This window comes from Lupinus angustifolius, chromosome LG07 (assembly GCF_001865875.1).
Source record: "Lupinus angustifolius cultivar Tanjil chromosome LG07, LupAngTanjil_v1.0, whole genome shotgun sequence".
NCBI lineage: Eukaryota > Viridiplantae > Streptophyta > Magnoliopsida > Fabales > Fabaceae > Lupinus > Lupinus angustifolius.
The window spans coordinates 2,326,680-2,343,449 of NC_032015.1; the positions used below are offsets into that span (position 1 = coordinate 2,326,680).

The 16,770-nt window shown below is 35.4% G+C and overlaps 2 protein-coding genes and 1 non-coding gene across 3 annotated transcripts; 2 read left to right on the forward strand and 1 right to left on the reverse strand.

Moving 5' to 3' along the window:
* Window positions 1,831-4,774, forward strand: LOC109351701 (UDP-D-apiose/UDP-D-xylose synthase 2-like). Its single transcript, XM_019593263.1, has 9 exons — window positions 1,831-2,177; window positions 2,270-2,362; window positions 2,456-2,563; window positions 3,037-3,151; window positions 3,249-3,382; window positions 3,474-3,575; window positions 3,708-3,800; window positions 3,897-4,032; window positions 4,124-4,774. The coding sequence occupies exons 1-9, from the start codon at window positions 1,902-1,904 to the stop codon at window positions 4,234-4,236; spliced, it is 1,170 nt and encodes a 389-aa protein (XP_019448808.1). The 5' UTR covers window positions 1,831-1,901; the 3' UTR covers window positions 4,237-4,774.
* TRNAS-GCU lies at window positions 5,680-5,761 on the forward strand. Its single transcript has one exon. It is a non-coding gene; the product is annotated as a tRNA-Ser (tRNA).
* Window positions 7,067-16,510, reverse strand: LOC109351702 (DDT domain-containing protein PTM-like). Its single transcript, XM_019593264.1, has 10 exons — window positions 16,277-16,510; window positions 15,226-16,114; window positions 13,811-14,506; window positions 12,358-13,582; window positions 11,128-11,413; window positions 10,489-10,613; window positions 9,923-10,383; window positions 9,781-9,809; window positions 8,873-9,466; window positions 7,067-8,783 (listed from the first exon to the last, which is right to left on the reverse strand). Exons 2-10 carry the CDS (start codon window positions 16,023-16,025, stop codon window positions 7,774-7,776), a joined length of 5,226 nt encoding a protein of 1,741 aa, XP_019448809.1. The 5' UTR covers window positions 16,026-16,114; window positions 16,277-16,510; the 3' UTR covers window positions 7,067-7,773.

Consider the following 16,770-nt stretch of genomic DNA (forward strand, 5'->3'; position numbering starts at 1 on the left):
TGATCCAACGGTCCGTTTGATTCAAAGTTTCATACACGGATTACAGTGGCACAATGATGTGCATTTCTTTGAATTTGCACGCCCCTCTTCAGGAACAGGAATCCTCTTCATTGCCTCTTTAGATGCAGAAAATGGTGAAAACCCAAATTTTCACATCACATCTCTTCTCATTACAAACAAATTGGAAAATTTTCTTTACATTTTTCTTCACATTGCTCTCTTATCTATAAGGAGTTGTGATTTTCTTTTATTTGAGGTAGTCTGCAGTAGTGGAAATGGTGCGCACAAAGTGAGTCAGTTATGTGTTGTGATTGGTGATTTCCTGTGGCAGAGGCACCATGGCTGTCGTTATAGGAGTATGGAGCTTTTCTTTTAACTAAAGCAGCTCGCCTTGCATACTTGACACTTTGTACTAATTTTATCATTTTGAAATAGATATTGTGAACTTAACATTTCAAAAATGAGTTAGAATTGTTATTCTTATGGAGAAAGTGTATAAAACCACAGTTTACTCATTTTATAACAAGTCATCATAAATTAGTGAGTTAAGTATATACTCTATGAGTTTTAATGAAATTGTACAAATCATCCATCATTTTTTTTCTACACCTACACAAACATTCTATAGTTTGTTGTTCTTATACTATATCGCAATGAACCAAAAATAATAAAAAGATATCGACTCATATATTATTTGAACTTGTCTCCACAATATATCATGTCTTGTTTAACTTAATTGCATTTATCATATTTTTTGTTTAAAATATTACACTTATTTCTCATGCATGAGTCATGATCAGTGTAATAAAAGTATAAAAATTAGAGTGTACGTGTAGGTGTAGAAAAGTGATGGCTGATTTGTATAATTTTACTAAAACGCAGCAAGTATCAGTGTAATTTACTCTAAATTATTTTTATTTTTAATTATCTTTTAAGAGAGACATTTAAATTAACAGCATTGAAATATTTTTCCATTAATTTTATTATTTTAAATTAGAGTGTTAGGTCAATATTATTTAATTTTAGTTTTTATATATATTACAACATTAATCATTTTTAACACAAATTTAATTGTAACGTTAATCATTTTCAACCCTTTTATTAAAAACTCTAACTAAACTGAATCAAATCACATATAAATATTGACCAGAATGTATCATTTTTCTTAATATAAATCAACAAAACCAAAACATGTATAATATGAGGAGAATAAAGTTATCATTATATTAGGAGAAAATTTGTTCTATGTAATGTTTAATTGTAATGTTTTTCAACCTTCTATTAAAAACTCGAATTAAACCGAATGAAAATCATATATAATTATTGATAAGATATTATGAGATTTCTTAATATAAATCAACAAAATCAAAACATGTATAATATGAGGAGAATAATAAAGTATATGTTCGTACTATGAGATAATTTATTTTTTCAGCTAATAAAAATATGACACATATATTATTTTTGTAAAAAAAAATTAAATATGACACGTGTTATAATTTTAGTAACGAAATAAAATAATTTATCTCATTGTATATGAAAGACTAATGTTGAATGAGGTGTCATAATCCAAAACACGTGTTTTCCCTTTCCTTCTAAATTTTATTTTTTTTGTTGAGTTGGTATTCATTTACTCCAAGAAATTAAGTTTATAAGACTTACTCTACATCTTAACTATCCATTTTAGATAAATCTAATAATTTAGATATATTTATTAATTTAAATAATTAAATTTTCCTAAAATTGATGATAATATGTAGAGTAAATGGATACCTTCCCGATTTTCTTTTCATTTATTACATCATCCCCATACCCTTAAATAAATACACACACCACTTCCATACCATTCCATTCCATAGCACAGAAGAATCTCTCTAACTCTCTCACAAATAACAAGAACAATGTCTTCTTCATTGGAGCGTGTAGATCTTGACGGTAACCAAATAAAGCCAATTACAATATGCATGATCGGTGCCGGTGGCTTCATCGGTTCTCACCTATGTGAGAAGATCATGAACGAGACCCCACACAATGTTCTTGCCTTGGATGTTTACAACGATAAGATCAAACACCTTTTGGAACCCGATAATCTACCTTGGCACGGTCGCATTCATTTTCACCGCCTCAATATCAAAAACGATTCGAGACTCGAAGGCCTCATCAAGATGTCAGATCTGGTTCGTAATTATATCTATACATGTTTCTAACGAACAATGTATTGCATGCTATTTTGGATTTATGGAAATAATTTTCTTATTTTGTGTTTCAGACTATAAATCTGGCTGCAATTTGTACTCCGGCGGATTATAATACACGACCTCTCGATACAATTTTCAGCAATTTCATTGATGCACTTCCTGTGGTACGTGTTCTTTTGAATCAAGAATGAATCTTTGTGCATATTGATGAATTGATTGAAATTGAAGTGTAATGATGTTGATTTGATTGTGTTTAGGTGAAGTACTGTTCGGAAAATAACAAAAGGCTCATTCATTTCTCTACATGTGAAGTGTATGGGAAAACTATTGGGAGCTTTCTCCCTAAAGATAGTCCTCTTCGTGAGGTAAACTTTCATTTTCATAATCTTTGCTATTTCTTTTGACATTTTAAAATTAAGGAATTCAATTCAGATCTCTGCATTTTGGATATTATTTTTGTGAACCGTTGGATTGCATCCATTTTTTACTGTGGAATCTGTCGGTGGTTAAGCTCACCAGGTTTTCAGATCTTAACTAAAATTGGCTTTGTTAGTTATACTATAGGGAATTAATAAATTGAGATATTGTCATTTGTTATAAATTATTGGTATGATTCTGACCTTAAAAAACAAAATAAAGTTCATATGATTGTTTATGATTTGTTTGTTAGCTTCCTATCTACTATTTTAGTAGTGACTGTAGACTTTTTCAAGCAAATATTTGTGTCGTCCCTATCTGTTATTTTCTTTGTTTGTCTTTTTTTCTTTTTACATTGACTTACATTGACTATTTCTTTCTTGTAATAAGTTCAGCTATATTATTTCCAATGTTGTTTTAGGATCCTGCTTACTATCTTCTTAAAGAAGAGGACTCTCCATGCATTTTTGGTTCAATTGAAAAGCAGAGGTGGTCCTATGCCTGTGCAAAGCAGTTGATTGAGAGGCTGATTTATGGTGAGAAGCTGATTTATATTATTATAATTTGTTTTTGGTATAGACTTTTTCTGTTTTCCGATCTTGACTTTGTTCACCGACATGATATCTTTGACAGCTGAGGGTGCTGAAAATGGTATGGATTTCACAATTGTGAGGCCTTTTAACTGGATTGGACCTCGGATGGATTTCATTCCTGGCGTTGATGGTCCAAGTGAGGGTGTTCCTCGTGTCCTGGCTTGCTTCAGCAACGTTAGTTACTTTTCAATTTAGAGTGTCGGTTGAAGTCTGTATATTTTTAATCAATTTTTTATTTTGTTCTAAATTTATCTTTATTCTGCAGAATCTTCTCAGAGGAGAGCCTCTCAAGCTTGTGGATGGTGGCGAATCCCAGCGAACCTTTGTTTACATTAAGGACGCTATTGAAGCTGTCTTATTGATGATTGTAGGTTCTTATGTCCAATCTTTCATGCAGAGTATTTGTTTTCAAATAAAGTTTATGTGATTATTGTAGAAAGTTCATCTTCAACTATCATTTTTCTTGACTGGTCCACTGAATGCTGTTACCCGTTAACAGGAAAATCCTGCCAGGGCCAATGGCCATATCTTTAATGTGGGTAACCCAAACAATGAGGTTACAGTTAGGCAGCTAGCTGAAATGATGATTCAGGTGAAATGAGTAATCCTTTCTTATTACTTTTACTCTAATGTTAGAATTTAGGCATGCTGTTTCAGGGATTCAAGAATTATTATCGGATTTTTACAGGTTTACTCAAAGGTAAGTGGAGAACAAACCCCTGAAACACCTACAATTGATGTGAGCTCAAAAGAATTTTATGGCGAGGGATATGATGACAGTGATAAGAGAATTCCTGACATGACCATAATAAACAAGCAGCTTGGTAGGTTTCCCTATTCATTCACCATATTTGACCTGAATGATTATAAGATACTTTGAAGTGTTAATGGGATGTTGTTGCCCTTCTCTCTCAGGATGGAATCCTAAGACCTCACTTTGGGATCTGCTTGAATCTACTCTCACTTATCAGCACAGGACATATGCCGAAGCCATCAAGAAAGTCATTGCAAAACCAATTGCAACTTAAGCTTACACGGCGATGGTGATGTTTAGTGCCTCTGAGAAGGTTATTCATCCCATATGTTTCTGCCTAAGCAGGAATTTATCTGCGGGTATCTGTTATGTTGCTATGTATTAGAAAATAAAATCAGTTATGTTGCTATTATGTATTTAAGTGTAGGACAGTTGTTTTTCTTTTCCATGTTTTAGAGATCTGTGGTCATTGCTTTGTTGTCTTTTCCAGGTCACTGTAAGTTGTAACATTTTGTTTGATGTTCTAAGCCATGTGTTCTAATTTATTGTATGGGTCCTATGATCACTGTAAGTTGTAACATTTTGTTTGTTCTTCTAAGCCATGTGTTCTAATTTATTGTATGGGTCCTATGATCACTGTAAGTTGTAACATTTTGTTTGTTCTTCTAAGCCATGTGTTCTAATTTATTGTATGGGTCCTATGATCACTGTAAGTTGTAACATTTTGTTTGTTCTTCTAAGCCATGTGTTCTAATTTATTGTATGGGTCCTATTTGTCATTTGTCATCAATAAACCTGGCAATTAGTTTATAGTGTTATGTTTGTTGTCGGTGGTGGTTGAAAAACTTGATTACAAATCGGTTTTACTCGCATATTTTGTTAATACACAATATGTTGAGTTTTCGAATCATCTAGCACTGAAGTTTTGTACAAGGATAATTAAATCATTTCTTATTTGAAAAATGATCGGAATTCTATATGGATTTACTAGTGTGTCCAAATACTGTTGCATTATAAATAAAAACTGTAAAAGCTTATATGTTTGCAATTGGATACGATATATTCAAGATAAAAATAAGCTTGTTCCTTTAAAGTCCAGCAAGAAACTGATCAAATGCTAATTGAGAAATCATCTCTTCTATAACTACTGTTCTTAATCATACCAGAATCAAATTTCATCAAAGTGTGCAGTTTTGTTGAAAGTTTGCTTGAGTTCTTAATCATACGAACAATAATTGTAAGGAGTTTGAAGGGAATGATTTTGTTGAGGTTCTTGTTCCTGAAAGTGGCACCACAAGTTGTTGCTTAAATTACATGAAAGTTTCGGAATTATTGAAGCATGTTAAAAGTGAGTTGGTTTAATGAAATTTTGACATTTTGATTTTAAAATTATGGGAATATGAGATAAAAGAACAACTCTTTTCGACAGGCAAAAGAACCTCAACCCTATGTTGAAAAATGGGAGGAAATTTAGCAGATATCATGGACCAACTGTGAATAACTATTATGGATGAGATTGATCTGTTTTTTTTCTCTCATAAATGATTCACATATCTTTCATGCATGAAATATGGAATTAATGTCTGCTTGAGTGATGGCATGCAATAATTGTATTCATATAGATGAATTTAAGGAAGAACTACATAGCTAAGGTGGCTAACGATTGTTTTGAAGCGACTACATCAAATAAAAAGAAATTTCGTTATTGTTCACGAATGACGCTTTGGCCGAGTGGTTAAGGCGTGTGCCTGCTAAGTACATGGGGTTTCCCCGCGAGAGTTCGAATCTCTCAGGCGTCGTGGAAATTGTTTTTAACATTTTTTGTTCTTTTCCTATTATATTGACCCCAAGATCAGTTCTTCACTGCTTAAGCTCAATTTTGAAAACTCAGTTCATTGAAGGATCATGTTGCTATTATAATTGATGTCTAGCTTTTACTAATCACAAGAGCCGTTAGCTTCGATGTCCCAGGTTCCCATGCACACTAATTGATTATGACACGCATCTTGTTACACAACTTTTTTTTGCAGCATCAGAAAATAGGCAAGGAAACAAGTTATTGTTTAGCTTGTTAAATTATTGTTTAGGCTTACGACTAGTTGGTAGTAACTTGGGCAATTATTTTTTACCTTATGCATTTGCATCCACTTCAACTTCCCAACAGAGATAATAAACAGTGAAAAAACGTGGAACTTGTGCTAGATATCTGTTCTAGTGCAGGACTTTGGAATCATATTTTCTGATTTAATAGTTGCTTCTTGGGACCCGACACTAACATTCGAGTATGTTATTTAGTTTTTGCAAATTACTAGCTGCTATCAATAGACTCTGATCTTGGTTTGCCAGATTGAAGGACTCCAACAACTAGTCAGCATCGCAACTGCAACCCATGTACCAACACACAACAGCCTCCAATATCAGCAGTGGCTCTACTGATCAGTGCGGCACTGGCCGCTATTCTGTGATTTAGTGAAGGTGAATGATTCGCGGTTATGTACATTTGACTCTTCAACCCTGATTTAATGTAATCAATGAGGCATAAACAAAACCATGTTGAAAGGGCTAGCGGAATTAAGGGTAAGCTAGATGTTATGTTTGAATTTATATTTCTGTGTTGATCAGCATTTTTATCATTCTGCAGAAAATGAATGTCTTGAGAGCAATTTTACATCATTAGGGCAAGGCTTCAGTTTTCTTATATTGTAACCCTTGTTTTCACTGGATTGTTTGTGATGCACAAATATACCATTTGATGTATTGTCTGGAAAGTAAGAAACTGTAGTAGTTTGTATTATTATATTCTTATAGTTGCAATAAATAGCGTAGGCAACAGTATATATATATATATATATATATATATATGGGTTTGTGATGCCTATGAAAATCCAAAAGCATAGATAAGAGGACAGTGTGCACTTACATTGAAGTGACAACCAACAGTAACATATTAGAACACCTTTGAAACACGCTGATGTTTTTTATATTTAGTAATTGGCCTCTATTATTATTGAAGAAAATAATAAGTCCAAGCCCCTTTATTTCACCATTTCGCATTTTCATTTCAACAGAGCTTATAATTAGCAGGTATAGATGGCATCTTCACCAAGACAAATGACGTTCAAGGGGGAAACAAAGTGAACACCAAATGCATTTCATTATGTTGAAAAACACTCCATGTCAAGTAGTAACTGACAAAGGCCATTTAACAATATTAATTAGGACTGTGTTTCACCACTTTGAAAAGACTTTACCTATCACCACAACAGCACTAATCCTAACACCCCTTCACTAGAGAATTTAAAATATCTAGTCCTAGAAAAATGAGAATTTTAATCTATACAAATAATGATGTCAAATATCACCAAAAAAGAAAATGCCATCAAATAATCAGCACGGAAAAAACCTGCTTATCTCATCAAAGCAAAGTTCTGCCAATGGCGAAATGGGAAAAAATTATCCCACGGTTCCAGAGCACTGATCAAGGCAATGACTGCAATTTGAAAAACAAATCACTGAACTGAAAACTGATTCTACTGCAGACACAGCAGTCATTTCCGTGAGCAGGTAAGACAGGCGAAGCCAATTAACCTCAAAGTGCACATGCAAATTTGCATGCGAGTTTAACAGATATAGTTTCAACTAGTCCATGGTGATAACTGGAAGCAAATATCTATTCAGTATTCATCGAGCCAACTTGTATTTATGATAAAATTGCTTCTCATGTTCAACCCACCAACTCCGCCAAGAGGAAGTCAAGAACTTAGAATTCTACATCACAGAAGTTCAACAAGTTGAGAAGTAAATCAGCTTATTACCATTCCCGACAATTACCACACCTCCAATTTCCAAGCCTAGATGGTGATTCAGCCCAAGTTGAACATTGGCTGTGAATTAACATCCCACAAGTCTCACAAAAAAGATCAGGGGGTGGTTCTGTTTGGCAACATTGCCAACAAAAATAGAAGTTGTCATCTTCAAAGGAAATTGCAGGTTTAGAACTTTCAACTAAACTAACACCTCCACATTCTTCAGGAACAAGGGTGCCAGAATTTTCAACATATCCAGACAAGTCTCCAGATGCATCAACTCCATCAAACTGGCTACTACTACCATCAGGCTGCAGCAGTTCCGTAAGAGAGAAGCAGGTATTGGGTTCAAAATCCATTAATTCATAATTTAAACTTTCAGAGTCATTCATAAGATTGCTGTCAAAGCAAACACCAGTATCATATTCTAAAGGAGTTGATGACCCCCATGCAGGATTGGACAGATTGTCTGGTTCATTGTGTGTTGAGAATTCAGCATGCAAAGAATTACCCCCAAAAGAATCATAACCATCCCCTTCATTCTTAACTTGCCTTCTCACGGGTAATTTCTGAGGTCCAGAAACAGAGACAGTATTCCACTCAACATCCAAATCTTCATCCCCCTCACACTTAACTTGCCTTCTCACTGGTAATTTCTGAGGTCCTAACTCAGAGACAGTATTCTGCTCAATATCCACTTCTAACGTAGGTTCTGTAATCAACTCTACATTTGAAAGAGGAAAGAGCAGAGGATCATCATCTACAGGAAAGACAGGTGTAGCAGGTTCACATTCTTTCATATCAGAAAATGTTCCAGAATCAGAATCCGCTGGAAAATGCTCTTTCTTTGAAGCCATTGGGCGTGACCTGGACTTCTTGCCCTCTTGTGTCTTAGGCTTCACATCAGAGTAGGGACACTCAGGTGATTTTATCCTGCGACACTTGCAACATTTGAAGCCTGACACGTCCAAAATTTTGGACTCTTCAAGTTCAACAGCTTCAGCATGATACCAATCTGTGAAAAGCAAGTATAGATATCAACATTATGGGCGGAAGTGTGTACCGTGCGTTAATTTAATCAGTTATTGACCAGAGAAAACTTACTTTTGCATGTCTTACAGAAAATATACATCAGATCAGACCTATATGCCTTCCGACACAAGTGACAAACAGGTTCAATTTGAGGCATGCCAGAACCTCCCTTTAAAAGTATGTTATTGAGCCTGAAATCAACATCTGCAGAATTTTCAACAGCTTCATTATTTTTCTTTTTCCATATAATACCCCAAGAACTATTCCTGTGTCGACTTTTTGCTGCTGAACTGGAATCAGAAGCAACTTGTTTCTTGCCGGGACGACTATCTTTTGTCCTGGTAGAAGTCAATGGCTGATCATCACATCTAGATCTTGGTCCCCTCAAAACTGACACAGAACCAACTTGGTTTATGCCAGGAGAACTAGCTTTTGTCCTGGCAGATTTATGTACTTGATCATAACATTTAGGCATCGGTCCCTTCAAAATCGTCAAAGAACCATTTTCTCGCTCTCGTAAGAGCAAGGGGCTAGTTGGAAATTCATTACTAGTCTCTTTTAGAGCAAGTAACTTAGCATGGTGACAATGGTTGCATGTGGTCAAGTACTCAACTTTCTCGTTGGTAAAGATCTTTGAACTTATGGAACAGCCCTCGTGGCAATAACCTAATGCCAATAAAGAACCTAATATTAAAACTTATATTTATGAACAAGAATAAAATAAAAGGCCAGATACAAAAAAAGGAATCCACATTCCACATCCTAATACATTCCAACAAGCAACATTTTAGTTTAGGGTTATTTCCAAAATCAACAGAAGGTATTGTTCTGTGTTGTTGTGTGAGTGAGTATATATGGAAAATATTGAGTTATTATGTAAGAAAATGAACAAGTTTCCTTTTCAGTTAAAGATTATCTTGGAGACTTTGGACAGAATAATATATAGTAAGGGAAAGGATTATGGATCAAATATGGGATACCTTGACATGCATTGCACTGGAAGGTGGTCCTGAAATGATGCAAGATAGATATTATGGTCTTGAGATATTAGTTGTAAAGAGGAGAGGAGTGAGGGAAACCATAAAATAAATAATAGAAAGAGTAAACAATTTAGGTAATTACCGAATTGGAACCCCCATATGGCATACAGAACACGAGAACGTGTCCAAGTTGTCTCTCTTGCAGGCAAGGTAAAAAAATATGTCCTTGCATTTAGTCCTCAATCGCCTTTTGTGCAACTGAGACACAAAATCCAAGCACTCTTCGCCAGATGGTACTTTTGCATTGGCTTCTTCATACTCTTTTACCAAATATAAAGGAATGCGTGTTTCGGAAAACCAATATTTTCCCTTTCCATCCGAACCTTGCTCTATTTCAACAACATTTTTCATCACCCGGGAAGAAAGATGCTTTTGGCTCCCAAAGAGTACTCCATAACAACCTTTTCCCTCTACAAGCTTTTTATCACATATATTTGCATTTCTGAACGTAGAAGCTTCAGTCTCTTGACCTTTCCCATCCTGGATGTTCTGCTCCTGGCGAATAAGATCATTCCATCTGAGATAAGAATCTAGAAGTCTTACCTGGTACAAATAATATCACCAACTCACAATGTTAGCAAATCAATTATGTTTACAACCAAACAAAATTAGCTAATTCAAGAAATAAATTCATAATAAAAAAAGAACCTGAAGTGCCAGTTGTGATGCATTCCTACTCATTTGAACTGCAACTCTCCAAACAAGTTGCCTGCTTCTTTTAGGGACTTCAGAGTCATCAGTATAGAAAATACCAGAAACTTTCCTCCGACCACCTGTTGACCACAATAAATAACAAATGTACATTTATTTCCTAACAAATGTAAACCAAAATAGTCCAGAATTGGCAAATAGTTGTCTACTTGTATAAAGAGGTGACGATAAAATTCAACCATTCAATAGGAGTTCTCTAGGCTCAGCTTAATTTGATCCAAGCCTAGATTATATCAAACGAATCTGTATAACACTCCAATCTATCTAGTACACAATATTCAGCTTGGCTTGAAAGCTCAGAAGCATAACCAACTAATTGTGCATGTGTGCACATGCAGACACACAAGTGACACAACTATATGTTCAATTAAATTTCACAATTATTTAATATATTAATATTGAACAGAAATAAAATCATAATTCAAATCAAACTCAGTCAAACCATTAAGTTCAAAGCAGGCCCAATTAACTCCTGGTATACTAATATTAAAAGTTCAAATTCAGTGATTTCTAATTCAAATATCAAAGTAGGCTCAATTACACACCTGATATATTAATAAGTTGGAAACAAAGTACCTCGGCGAGCTGCTTTTCTGAGCATGGATAATGGCAAAACTGCTTTCTGAAATACGAATTTCATGAATTCGCCACCTCGCCACCATACAAAGCTTTCTGGGGTTGCATCAACTTTAGCTTCATCACTAGCTGATCGCTTTTTATAACGCCTCCCACTTGGTGCACGTTTCTGTGTTGCCCCAAGAGAAGATGGCGCACTTTGTATTACGGAAGATTCTACCAAACAATCATCCATGAGCTTAACCCAGTCCCCACAAAAAGCAATTGTACGAATATTCTCCTCAAGCTGAAAATGAAATTTTATTTATTAGATACCAGAAAAGGGGTTTCAAAGTTTCTCACATGGCAATTTGGCAAAAGCATGAAATCACCGACCCATTACAACCATCACTTAGAAACCCACATTTAAGTGTATACAATAAAATCGTCATAAACACCAATTTCTACAAGATCGGATGAAGTATATAAAGTGACTTAAAGCAGCAAGGTAATCAAAGGCAAAAAAGGCAACCTTAAGTTACAAGAAGTTAGGTCCCATGTGCCAGCCTGGATTTCATCGCAAAAGGAGATAGAGAAATGAAAAAGGCCTAAATTCATAAATGAAACAGAAAGAGAATCCGACTCCATCCTTGGTGTGATCAGATTTAAATCCAAATTGACATCTCTTTCATTGGAAACTATGCCCTTCAAAATCATTTGGCTCATATGGATTAGCAACAACTAATTCAATATTAGGAAGTCTTAGTCTCTGATTGATGGCATTACTCAAGTCAGCCTTCTTATTAGAAATTTAGAATAACTAGGCTGTACCACAGAAGCAAGCTTATTGTGAAGGGTTTCCTGGGTAATTACTGAATAAGTATTAACTAATTCATTGATCTTAATTTCAAGAATTCTTTCATTTTTATCATTCACATTGCCTCAGTCCAACAAAAAAAAACACCTTGGAGTTTACAAAGAAACCAAAAAAGTGAAAGGCACAAGTGGCATGCGTCTGACTGAGCAACCATACCCTTTAATCCCTCATTTTAGCACCTGTGAAGGTCTGTGTTGAAGAATTATACAGCACACAGCATATTTTACACCGGAAACATGAATTGTTGAAATAACAAATGCAAAAGTGATCAAATGCAGATACATAACCTCATTAGGAAAAAAGGAAATACTTGCAAAAACTAAAAAATGGCATTAAATTGATTGAAACAAAATCAAAACTAAACAATCACTCACTTCAAGTAAAAGCAGCTTGAGAGCACTACAAGTTGTGGCTTGTTCAACTTGCTCACGCCATTGCTTTCTGTAGCTTGCACTTCGGAAGGGGCCTACAATTAAACCGTGTAAACACTCCTCGATGTATATAATATATGTTGCAATGCTAGGAAGATTTCCCTCTCCACTCCTTAAAACAGAAAAGGCAGCAAAAAATTTCATAGCACTTTTAGTGGCACTTAGAGCAGCATGATTTAACATGCATCCTCTCTTGCTTGAAACATGGGATTTACATGACAAGCACCAGCCACACCTCTCTCTTGGAACCTCCACAAGCTTCTTTTCAGAACTTGGCCAAAAGAAGCGTGAAGCTGTTAGTGAGAATGCTTTTGCTTGCAAATAAACAATTGCAGCTGTACTTTTCCTCTGATTGTCTGATACATGACTCTCTGACCTAGACTCCTCTGAAGAAAGAACAGCCAATTTAGCAGCTGCTGATGCAGCAAAATCACCATGCATATAGTAGTTAATGTACGCCAGAGGTTTATAGGAGAATCCCATGTACCTAAAACTATTAGTAATATTGTGTTCCCACTTTCCAAAACCTACTTGAGGGCTTTCTTTGGTTTGCACTGAACAATTCGTAGGCAACCCCATATCATTTGCATGACTTGGATTACTGTATTGTCTGTTCACCAAAGAGCACTTAGCATGATCCATTGAAATAGAACTATCCACAGAATGATGGCAATTCACATCAGACTGATGACTAACAGAACAAAATGAAATGATCGACTCCATCCTAGTTTCCTCAGGAAGCTTTGTATCCACAATAGGGCACTCTTTACTTCTAGAATTATAAAGGCTTTCAGGAGCAGGACTCTGAGTGGTAACAGATGAAGCATCAAGAGATAGCACTGCAATATCACCATGATTCGAACTTGGAGTGGTTAGAGGGTACTCTCCATTCACCAAATTAACAGGATTGTGATTGACTTCACCCGAGGGAGGAAGTAATGAAGTAGAGAAATCTGTCTCTTCTTTAATTACTGAGTTTACATTTGTTCCAGTTGAAACAGAAAGAGGCAAGAAACTTCCTGAAACATTCCAGTATTGTAACACTGCCATACAAATACCATGATATAGTGTTCTATGCTGCAAAGATTCATAAAGGACTTGGAGAACTTTAGGAATGTCATTCAGATTGTAATACTTAAGCTGGGATTTATCATCATTGGTATTGAGCCTGCAGTCACCCATGTTAAATTAAAATGTCATAAAAAGATAAAACTTCAGAAAATAAAGGGCAAGGTGAGAAACATAGCAAAGAAAAATACTAAAGCACAAGTCAAGTCTAAGGCATGAACATAACTGAGCTTTAAATTTCCTCAAATTCAAAAATAGTATCAGTGCTTATCTATCTTAACAAACGAAAGGGTAAATAGAAGTAACAATACAAAGATGTTGAACATACACCAGCAAGTGGTCGCAAGTACCCACGAAGAGTTGCCCATACAAATCCTTTCCAAATATTTCACCCCCTCTAAGTGTTGTTCCCTTTACAATTGTTGGCTCAATCATGTTAACTTTGCACTCTGGACAATACCATGCCCCTTCTGGTATATACATTTTCATCACACCTATACATCTCGAATGATAAGCAGAGGGGCACCCATCACAACAAAGCAGGGTCCCATCCATACCGCACAGGCGACATTCATCTCCATTTCTATCAACATCACCATCCTCAGTGCTTTCAGTATCTCTGAAATATGAAAGCGAATTACCAGGTTGGTTCACAACATTTGATACTGAAGCAAACTTCATTGCTTCTTTATCCTCACGAGCAGAAGTCTTGCCATATCTTTGATGATGACTTCTTGGCCTGATTTCCACAGGAGGGGTATCTTCTGTATCATAATCCACCCCTACCTCCGATTCTTTGCGCATATTCATTTCAGCTTTTATCTCCTCAGAATCCAAAACATCATCACAAAGGATTTGCAATATAATTAGTTTCCTACTCACAGGAATTAAATAATACTCCCCAGTAAAAATCTCATTATAAAATCCTTTCCATTCGGGTCCTGTTGTGTATCTGTTAATGACTAAATACTGAATCGCAAAAATGGGCCAAGTCAGCGTATCAAGCAAGCTCCAATCATTGCACCTGCAAATACCCGAAACTCAATATCTTTTCAAATATTAATGATCTTAACCAAATAATAACTGCATAAAATATTAACAAATTACTTGTACAGATAATACACCACGGTAGCATACCATACACGAAGTTCCGTCAAACTAAAAAGTACAAATAAATATAACTGCACAAGGCATTTTGACACAAGTACAGATATTACTCCACAACAGTAAATGAGTGCACAAAATTTCATTGAATTAAAAAGTACGGATATAAACCTTGCGAATATGAAAAACTTAATATCTTTCCAAATATAAATGATCTTAACAAAATAATAATAATAGCATAAAGTATTAAAAAAATAGTTGTACAGATAATACACTACAGCAATATACCATATGCACGAAATTCCATCAAATCAATAAGCACAAATACAAACCAAGTGAATCCGACACTTCAAATCTCCAAATATAAATGATCTAACAAAATAACAATAGCATATAAGTATTAACAAATTGCTTGTACAGATAATACACTACATCACTACATCAGTATATACAACAACTTTCATCAAATTAAAAAACACAACATACAAGCCCTGTGAGTCAGAGACAGACTTAATATCTATCCAAATATAAATGATCTTACCAAAATAGCATAAAATATAACCAATTTGCATAAAACTACAAGCAGTATACAATATGCGCAAAATTCCATCAAATTATAACATGAATAAATATAATCACCTAAGGCATTTTGATGCAAGCTCTGATCCCTCGGATGAAATGGTTTCAAGACGATGCTTTAATGCGCGCAGAAGGGAAACATGTATAGCATCAAACAATGTGTTTGCAACTTGGCAGTTAAGAGCGCCAACAAAGTCATCCAAGGTAAAGGGAGTTAAAAACAGGCAAGTAGTGAATGATCTTAAGAATCCATAAACGGCAAACAGGTGCGAGACATACTGATCAGACACTCCAACAGTTCCTGATGAAGGCGGTAACTGCAATGGTGGTGGCAGAGACAGTGTCTCAGACTCAGTGCCGGAACCCTGTTCCCCTAAACCCACACCAGAATCTCTTGAGTCGCCACCATCACCCTCACCATCTTGTTCATCATTGTTCGACTCACTAGAAACAGGCACATCGACCTTGGAGTCCTCTTTATCATGATCAACAGAACCCTTATTCTTCTCATCTGCGACCTTTACACTAATCTGTGAAACTAATTCCTCTAATTTGACCTTCCTTCGAGTCAAACCAGCGTCGAAGTCACTATCATTAACAAGAATTGCACGAACCTCGCTGCTATCTAAATCCTCACAATCTCCATCCTCATAATGAACCCTATACAGTCCACACTCATAATACACAACCTTACCGAGAAAAAATCCGTTTCTCGGGAACTTTTTCAGCACGAATCTCCCAACCAATGCTATCAACCTTGTCTCCACAACTTGCCTCTTCAATTCCGCAACTGGTTTGTCTTCGTCATTTCTTCTCCGCTTCCGTGGCCTTCCCCTCGATCTAGCAACTGGTGGTTCCATCGTGCAATCCGAATCAAAAACCGATTTGATTTTTCAGAAACTTTTGATTTTTACCGAACAAAATCAAAAGGCTAAAGTTCCTTCAAATCCTTCAAAAGTAACAATATGAAACATATGTTAATAACAACAATAGTGAAACATAAAAAACGGAAAATCCAAGTTCAAACAGAAATTCATGAATTGAAAAACGATTTGTGAGAAGCGAAGAGAGAATAAGAGAAAGTGCTTGTGTAGTTGGATTAAAAGAGCACCATTGAAGACGAAGAATCTGCTACTTCTAGAAGGTGCGAAAGATGAAGAAGAAGATGGTGCAGGTGTGAGAGAAAAGATAACCCTAGTGGGGAAGAATGGTTTTTGTTAAAAACTCGGTTACCGAGTTATATTATTGTTATCACAGGAACAGAACGAGTCAGGTTGTGTGTTGACTCGTCACGTTCGAGTTCACCCACCCAACTCACTCGGTGTTAGTGAGTAAAATAGAAAATTTGGTACCAATTTGAATAATTGAATCCGCCAAAATTGTTCTCCATTAATCATCATTTAGTCATTCTCCAATTGCAGATGGAGGATTTCTCAAATTTGTAAAGGATTTTATTATAGTTTCCTCATGTGCACAAATAAGTTAAATTTAAAAATTACAATGGTATTCCAGCTTGCAAATAAATATTATTGTTGGCTAAAAAATATTGTTATGTTTAATAGGTATAAAAAATCTTATATAAATATTATGATTTTTTTGTGTACA